Here is a 6,878-nt window from a genome sequence, read left to right as displayed (position 1 = left end):
CAGACACAAGTTGTAGAATATAAGCAGTATGTTTTTTTGTTTTTTTTTTTTTGTTTTTTTTTTTAAAGGTGCTGAATAAATGAACTCAGTCTTAGAATTTTGATAATGAAAATGTAAAAGGGAATGTGGGCAATGAAATGCTGATTTACTGGTCTTGTGTGTTTATTCAAACAATAAAGCTTCGTAGGGTGATCATGTGTCAGTGTCTTACACTCTGGTTTTCTCTGGGTGACGTGGTTTATGTGGACGTGGTTCAGAATCAGTGGAGTGAGGAGAACGGCCTCAAACATCAGCCCCCATGCTGATGGGTCCTGGTGCAGGCTCTGGTCTAGAACGGAAAAACAAAATAATGTACATATACCAATTACATGCTACAAGAGTACAACACAACAACCATGATAACAGAAATTATATCACTCACATAAAAAATAATAAATTGCATAAATGTTTTAAAACTACTATTAAATATTGAAAACAAGGCAACGGAACTTCAATATTAAATGAGGAAAAGGCAAATAATCCGCACAATATAATGATTTCAAACTAAGAATCAAAACTACCAAAGATGTGAAACATAACAGGGTGAAGTTATGGAATAATCTCATTTTTGAAAGGATATGAAACCTGCTGCCTTCCAGGTTAACATTAAACACCACAGCGTCAAAAATGGCTACGAAGAAGCCACAGATGTGTCAAACATGTGGAGAGGATCCGCCAGGAAACACGAAGAAGAAGCTCCGGCGGTGGAAGTCAGTTAGCTTTAGGTTCCGGCTTTGGATTTGATCATTGTTGTGTGGCTTCGTTTCACAGTGAAATCATGTTTTTAAACTACCACGTTTAACTGATGTGTTTTCAATGTATTTAGCAAACACTCATTTTGTATTGAACACACAGGTGTGGACAGAAGAATTGAACACAGGGAAGCTGATTGTGCTGCAACAGCGTAAAACTAAACTTGCACACGCATTACTGTCAGCAAAATATCATTTAACGTATGAAAGGAGAAAGTAATCATGTACTATGGCCCACGTCCGTGTTACTGAGGCCATGATGTGTAAAAAGCATTTTTAGGTTGAGGTATTCATTTATTTTTTTAGCTAGTTCACAAACAGATAATTCAACAAGGCAAGAAACGAGAAACAGCAGCAACGCTGAGATGAAAGAGTCTGATCGTGTGTTGCTCATAACACTTTTATTATCACAATTATTTGACAAAACAAAGGTTATTTATAAAGCACCTTGTAACTTTTACATTGTTTAAAACTTATGTTTGTGTCACAGGTTTATGGAATCACAGAAAACAAAAAAGTTTTCTAAGTCTGACTTCTTCTACCTGACGTCACAAGCTGATGGATAACCTCTCATACCTGCCCGTGTGTGATCTCCCAACTCACCGTCAAAGAATCTTCTCCCTCAGGTGCTGCAGTGACTAAAACTCTCCCACACGTTCAGCAGCTACATCACTTTTAATCTGTGTGAGTTCTTATGTGCTTTTTCAAGTCTGGTATCCGACTGAATCTTTTCCCGCAGGTGTTGCAGGAGTACGGTTTCTCACCTGTGTGGATTTTCAAATGCACATTCAGTGATGATCCCTGGCTGAATCTTTTCCCACAGGTGTTGCAGGTGTACGGCTTCTCACCTGTATGAGTTCTCATGTGGACTTTCAAGACACTGCTACATAAAAAATTTGTCCCACATATTTTGCAAGAATACGGCTTCACACCTGTGTGGATCCTCATGTGCCACTTTAATAATGAGATTCTACAGAATCTCTTCCCACACGTCTTGCACACGTACGGTTTCTCATCTGTGTGGACGCTCATGTGAAGCTTCAAGACGCTGTTACGTCTGAAAGCTCTGCCACATATTTTACAAGAATATGGCTTCTCACCTGTGTGGGTTCTCATGTGGACCAACAAGTCACTGCTACACCTGAACCCTTTCCCACAGGTGTTGCAGACATAGGGCCTCTCACCTGTGTGGGTTCTCATGTGGAGCGACAAACCTGTGCTGGTTCTGAAACCTTTCCCACATGTTTCACAGGGATATGGTTTCTCATCCGTGTGGATTCTTAAATGAACATTCAGTGTTGATATCTGACTGAATCGTTTCCCACAGGTGTTGCAGGGGTACGGTTTCTCACCTGTGTGGCTTCTCAGGTGCACATTCAACTGGGACTTATACTTAAATGTTTTACCACAGGTGTCACATTTTAAAGCCTCTGTACCTGTGTGAGTTTCACAGAGACTCTTTGTGGTGGCAGAGTTGTCCACCTTGTTTCTGTGTCTTCTGTTGTTGTGACGTCTCTTCTTTGTCATGGACTCTGCATCTCTGGTTGGTCCTGGGTCCACATGCTGTCCTCCTCTCTGGTCTTGGTTCTCAGCTGCAGCAGAGCAGTGAGACAGGAGCTGGTGGTCCCTGTTTGGTTCTGGTTCACTGTGCTCACTTTCCTCATGAGTACGAGTCAACATAAAGGTCTGGGTCTCCTGCTTCAGTACAAGCTGCTCTCCCTCCTGACTGGTGCAGACCTCCTCCTGTTCCTCTTTAACCTGTGGAGGCTCTGGGTCCAGACTGGAGTTCCTGTGCTGGTTCCAGAGCTGTTGGTCAGTGAGAACCTCCTCCTCCTTACACACATGTTGCTGTGGGAGCTCTGGAGGGACAAAGAGACACAGGAAATCAGTTACTAATGTGAAAACAGAGAAACAGACATGAGCAAATAAACACAATGTTAAATCACAAGGATCAGCAGCGTTACACACCGATCCTGTGCAGCTTTATCTCGGGTTTCCAAACGATATCCAGCAGTCTGCGCTGACGATCGATCTCTGCCTCGTACTCGACGATAGTTTGTTCAAAGACTCCGAATATTTCTTCAGCAGCAGCAGTTAGTCGCTCGCTGACAAACTCTCTCAGATACTGAACTGAAGACATTGTCGCTTCGTTACCACTGAAATATTTATCTGCGGTGCGACCACACCATCGTCTTCCTGCTAACTCCACACATCCACGCGGCTAACGCTGCTAGCGCTGCCGTTGTTTACTTCCGCTGGGTGTCACACTGTGAAGCTCCGGCGGTGGAAGTCAGTCAGTTCTTCTTCTTTTCTTTTTTTATTGCGGGCGACGAACTCTGCGCTCGCGGTGCGTTACCGCCACCCCGCTGCAGAACCTGGTACATGTCTGGACCGCGTACCGTTACAATTGAGGACGTGTTTGAAAACAGTTGTGGAACCGTTGGGGGAAAAACAGCTCTCAGTGTAAAGTAACTGAAGCTGCTCGAGAAGGTGTTTCTACAGGAAACGATCATTATAGAATTCATTAAATAATTAACATGCTAATTAGCACATTGGCACGTCGTCGCTTTTCCCTCTGTCCGTGTTTCATCCATCAGCCATGAATCTGAGCAGCGTTAGGACCCGGAGCTGAGCAGCTGTCTGAGTCCGTGCAGTAAATATAGCAGCAGCGTGGCGTGTGGATCAGTTGGGGGTCATGAGCAGTCCTGAACGGACCGGATCAGGCTGAACCCTCCGTCCTCCGTCTCTCAGGGACCGGACAGGAAACACTCTGAGAGACAGCGTTTATCTATAGAGCGCCCGATCCTGAGGATCAGCTGACAGCAGGTGTGAGTCCGCGTGTCCTTGGTGTTAAACAGTGCGTGTGTGAGGCGTTCACGGACCGCTGCCTCTGCGGTTTCACTATTTTCTATCACATTTTAATCTTGTTGGGGGCAAACAGAGCCTTCACCTGTCTGAGCTGCAAAACACCTGAGTTTATCAGGTACTGAATGATGCGTTCACTGTCTGTAAACTGGTCGTACAGCATCTAGTTTCACAGGTAAATTTGAACTCAACATACCACAAATGATTAATACTCTAAGAGGCCATCAGATGTTAAAACTAAAAGACTCAAGGTTAAAAGTTAAAAGTTATTATTATTATTATTAGACACATTATTCTGAAGGTTCAGAAATGTTAGCGTTTGATGAGCAGCAGCACGTTATCCGTGCAGGATCAGTGTGTTAAACAGCTGATGACAGGAAGATGATCCCGATGAACTTTAGGATCGTGTTGCTCCGTGTTGCACGTGTAACTGATTGTTTCAGCACTAAAACTGACCACTGCTCAGAAAGTATGGAAGCCTCTGAGGGTCAGTGTCCGAACAAAACTTAGAGTTGTTTGGGAGGAAAACGCTCATGTTTCTTTCTGACCAGGTGGCAGTTACCTGCGAGCCTCAGTGTCTGAGTAAGGGAGCCCGTGAGGGTCAGTTCTTCCACACGCTGATCAGGATGCTGCAGCTGTGTAAAGTCACCAGCGCCCTGTTCATCAGTAACGCCCGCTCGGCCTGCAGCGACGAGCTGCTCCAGCAGGAGGCGGTGACGCTCTGCATCAACGTCTCCAAGCAGCAGCCGTTTCCGTCCACCGGCGTCGCCAAGCTGCAGATCCCCGTCTACGACGACCCCAACGAGGACCTGTACAGCCACTTCGACCGCTGCGCCGACGCCATCCAGAAGGAGGCGAACCGCGGAGGACGCAGCGTCGTCTACTGCAAGAACGGACGCAGCCGCTCGGCCACCATCTGCATCGCCTACCTGATGAAGCACCGCAAACTGACGCTGACGGACGCCGTACAGGTGAGGAGGCTGGCGCAGATCTCACCTGCCGCCTGTTTTCTGTGCTCGGAGCGCGACGCTGAGGTTCTCCAGGTTATGAACGAGGGCAGCGGCGCTTCCTCCTCAGAGGAGCTAAGGACAGCTGTGTCCTCCGTGTCTCACAGTGAGTCTGTTTGACCCAGAGGTGGGTCGGTGTTACCGGTCAGTTACCTGCTAACAGAGCCCGAAACACCTGCACGCTCACCTGCACGGTGACAGGCCCAGGGCCCGCCCCTCAGCTGTGGCTGAACTGATTCATCATTTCCCTGAATTCTGTATAAATGAATAACTCCTTTGTTTACGGACTGAAAACCAACATCAGTGTCCGGCGCCCTGATCTGTATCTGTGTTTTCTCCCAGAGAGTGAAGACGGCTCGTCACGTGATCGATCCGAACCCCGGCTTCATGTCTCAGCTGCAGAGGTACGAACAGGAGCTGAAGAAGAGACGGGGAGAGACAGAGTCCTGATCCTCAGCCGGAAGCCTTCGTCCAGTCCCTCAGGTCTTAATGTGAAAACACATCAGGTGAACTGCTTCCTCTCCGTCCGTCAGAGTCTCTGCGGGACCAGAGCTGCGCTTTGTTCTGATCTGAACCCTGTTTTTCCATCTTTCCATCTCTCCATCTCTCTGTGTCGCACAATTAAGATTAAAAATCAAATGAATAATATAAAATAAATTCTATGACAGGCCTGTAGATATAAAGTCAGTTAATGCCTGTTTAAAAATGTGTTTTTATCAGGTGATAAAAACAAAGAAATGTGGCAGAGCAGATCGTGAACAGTAGTTTATTCTGCATTTTAGATGCTTTGACATGAAATGGTAAAATTTCTAGAATTAAAAAATGAAAAGAAGCTTTTTGTTCTGACCTCAGTGAGCTGCATTTTGCATCAGAGCTTAGCAGGTTAGAAACACAGATATTTAACACGTTATACTCCACAGATGTTTGATTGACCACGTCTCCGTCTTCAGAGAAGCAGCTGATGAGATTTTTATATTGATCAAAGTTTATGATGGAAAAGATGTGAAAACATGGTTTTAAAAAAAGATTGGTTTTATTTTTTCTGTGGACTGAAAACTTTCAAACTGTACCAGGATTGTGTTTGTAGTTCCACCTTCTGCCTCTAGATGCAAACATTTCTGTAGAAAACGATGCAGGATCACACTCAGACTCAGCCTCAGTCTGATCAGCCACAGTAACTGGAAACACCTGTGGAGGCAAACAGAGCCTCCACCTGCAACTTCACCTTCAAAGGCCAGAAAACCTCAGTTTATCAGGTACTGAATGATGTATTTAATGTTTTTCAGCCGATTGTACAGCTTCTAGTTTGAAATTTGAATTCAACGTCCTATAAATGATTAATACTCTAAGAAGCCAGCAGAGGACAGAGTAAATTAAACAGATACAGAGTTCAGCTCAGGTTCAAAGTGATAATGAGAGTTGGAGACACATTATTCTGAGAGTTTAGAAATGTTAGTGTTTAATGTGTGTGTGTGTGTGTGTGTGTGTATCTCAGGTGTGTTTTCCTCATTTTGTGGTGCTGCCACTTAGAACTTTATTATTATTATTGTTATTATTAAGGAAGGCTCTGAAGTACGCAGATGTCATTATAAACCACATCAGACCTCAGTAAATGTGTGATGATGAAAACAAACACACCTGCTCTGTATCTTTACCTGAGTTTTGTCACTGTAAAGAAAAACGAGGTGAAACAAAGGCCTGAACGTGCTCCGTGTCCCTTTAAGACTCTGCCACTGCACAAACGTCTGAGTTTCATTTGTTGGAAGATGAAATAAATGTGTGTTCATCTCTCAGGAATCAGCTTTGTGTAATTCTAAGTGAAGTCATTTTAAATTGGGTAAATTAAAAATGGGTAAAAATCACGTGTATTATGACGCTGATGCATTAACCTGAGGCTGATGGTGTTTAAATATTGTGACGTATGATGTGATCCGATCCGATTTCCTCGTGCACTGTTGTAAAAGCTCCTCCAGGCCGGAGGAACCTCAGCTTGCGTCGCTCGGCGTGAGTTCCACTGGAACAAACCCTCTGGGCGACTGTGGACGTGACATCCGTTAGTTGCCCCCGGTTAACCAGCTTTCAGGACCCGTCCCTAAACACATACAGAAAGGATCCGAGCAAACCTCCAACCAGTCAGGCTGAAGCATACAGAGACGCTAACCTGTCAGCACATGATGCATTCACGCTAAATTCTTCAGTGATTTGAATTAAAAAA

General features: G+C 44.9%; 2 protein-coding genes across 5 annotated transcripts; one reads left to right on the top strand and one right to left on the bottom strand.

Moving 5' to 3' along the window:
- Positions 1-62: 62 nt before the first annotated feature.
- LOC121193440 (zinc finger protein 664-like) lies at positions 63-3,039 on the bottom strand. Of its 2 annotated transcripts, XM_041055795.1 has the most exons (3): positions 2,760-3,039; positions 2,228-2,650; positions 63-328 (listed from the first exon to the last, which is right to left on the bottom strand). In XM_041055795.1, exons 1-3 carry the CDS (start codon positions 2,929-2,931, stop codon positions 63-65), a joined length of 861 nt encoding a protein of 286 aa, XP_040911729.1. In that variant the 5' UTR covers positions 2,932-3,039. The 2 variants fall into 2 exon arrangements, with proteins under 2 accessions (XP_040911729.1, XP_040911728.1); XM_041055794.1 differs by lacking the exon at positions 63-328 and having other exon boundaries at positions 1,176-2,650.
- Positions 3,040-3,429: 390 nt separating this feature from the next.
- On the top strand, positions 3,430-6,725 carry dusp28 (dual specificity phosphatase 28). Of its 3 annotated transcripts, none has more exons than XM_041055849.1 (3): positions 3,430-3,617; positions 4,208-4,627; positions 5,006-6,725. In XM_041055849.1, the coding sequence occupies exons 2-3, from the start codon at positions 4,283-4,285 to the stop codon at positions 5,111-5,113; spliced, it is 453 nt and encodes a 150-aa protein (XP_040911783.1). In that variant the 5' UTR covers positions 3,430-3,617; positions 4,208-4,282; the 3' UTR covers positions 5,114-6,725. The 3 variants fall into 3 exon arrangements, with proteins under 3 accessions (XP_040911783.1, XP_040911785.1, XP_040911784.1); XM_041055851.1 differs by lacking the exon at positions 3,430-3,617 and adding an exon at positions 3,631-3,774; XM_041055850.1 differs by lacking the exon at positions 3,430-3,617 and adding an exon at positions 3,631-3,831.
- Positions 6,726-6,878: the final 153 nt, after the last annotated feature.

This window comes from Toxotes jaculatrix, chromosome 14 (genome assembly GCF_017976425.1).
Source record: "Toxotes jaculatrix isolate fToxJac2 chromosome 14, fToxJac2.pri, whole genome shotgun sequence".
NCBI classification, from domain to species: domain Eukaryota; kingdom Metazoa; phylum Chordata; class Actinopteri; family Toxotidae; genus Toxotes; species Toxotes jaculatrix.
The sequence above is the reverse complement of the archived record's forward strand: the minus strand, read 5'-3'. Positions and strand labels throughout refer to the sequence as shown.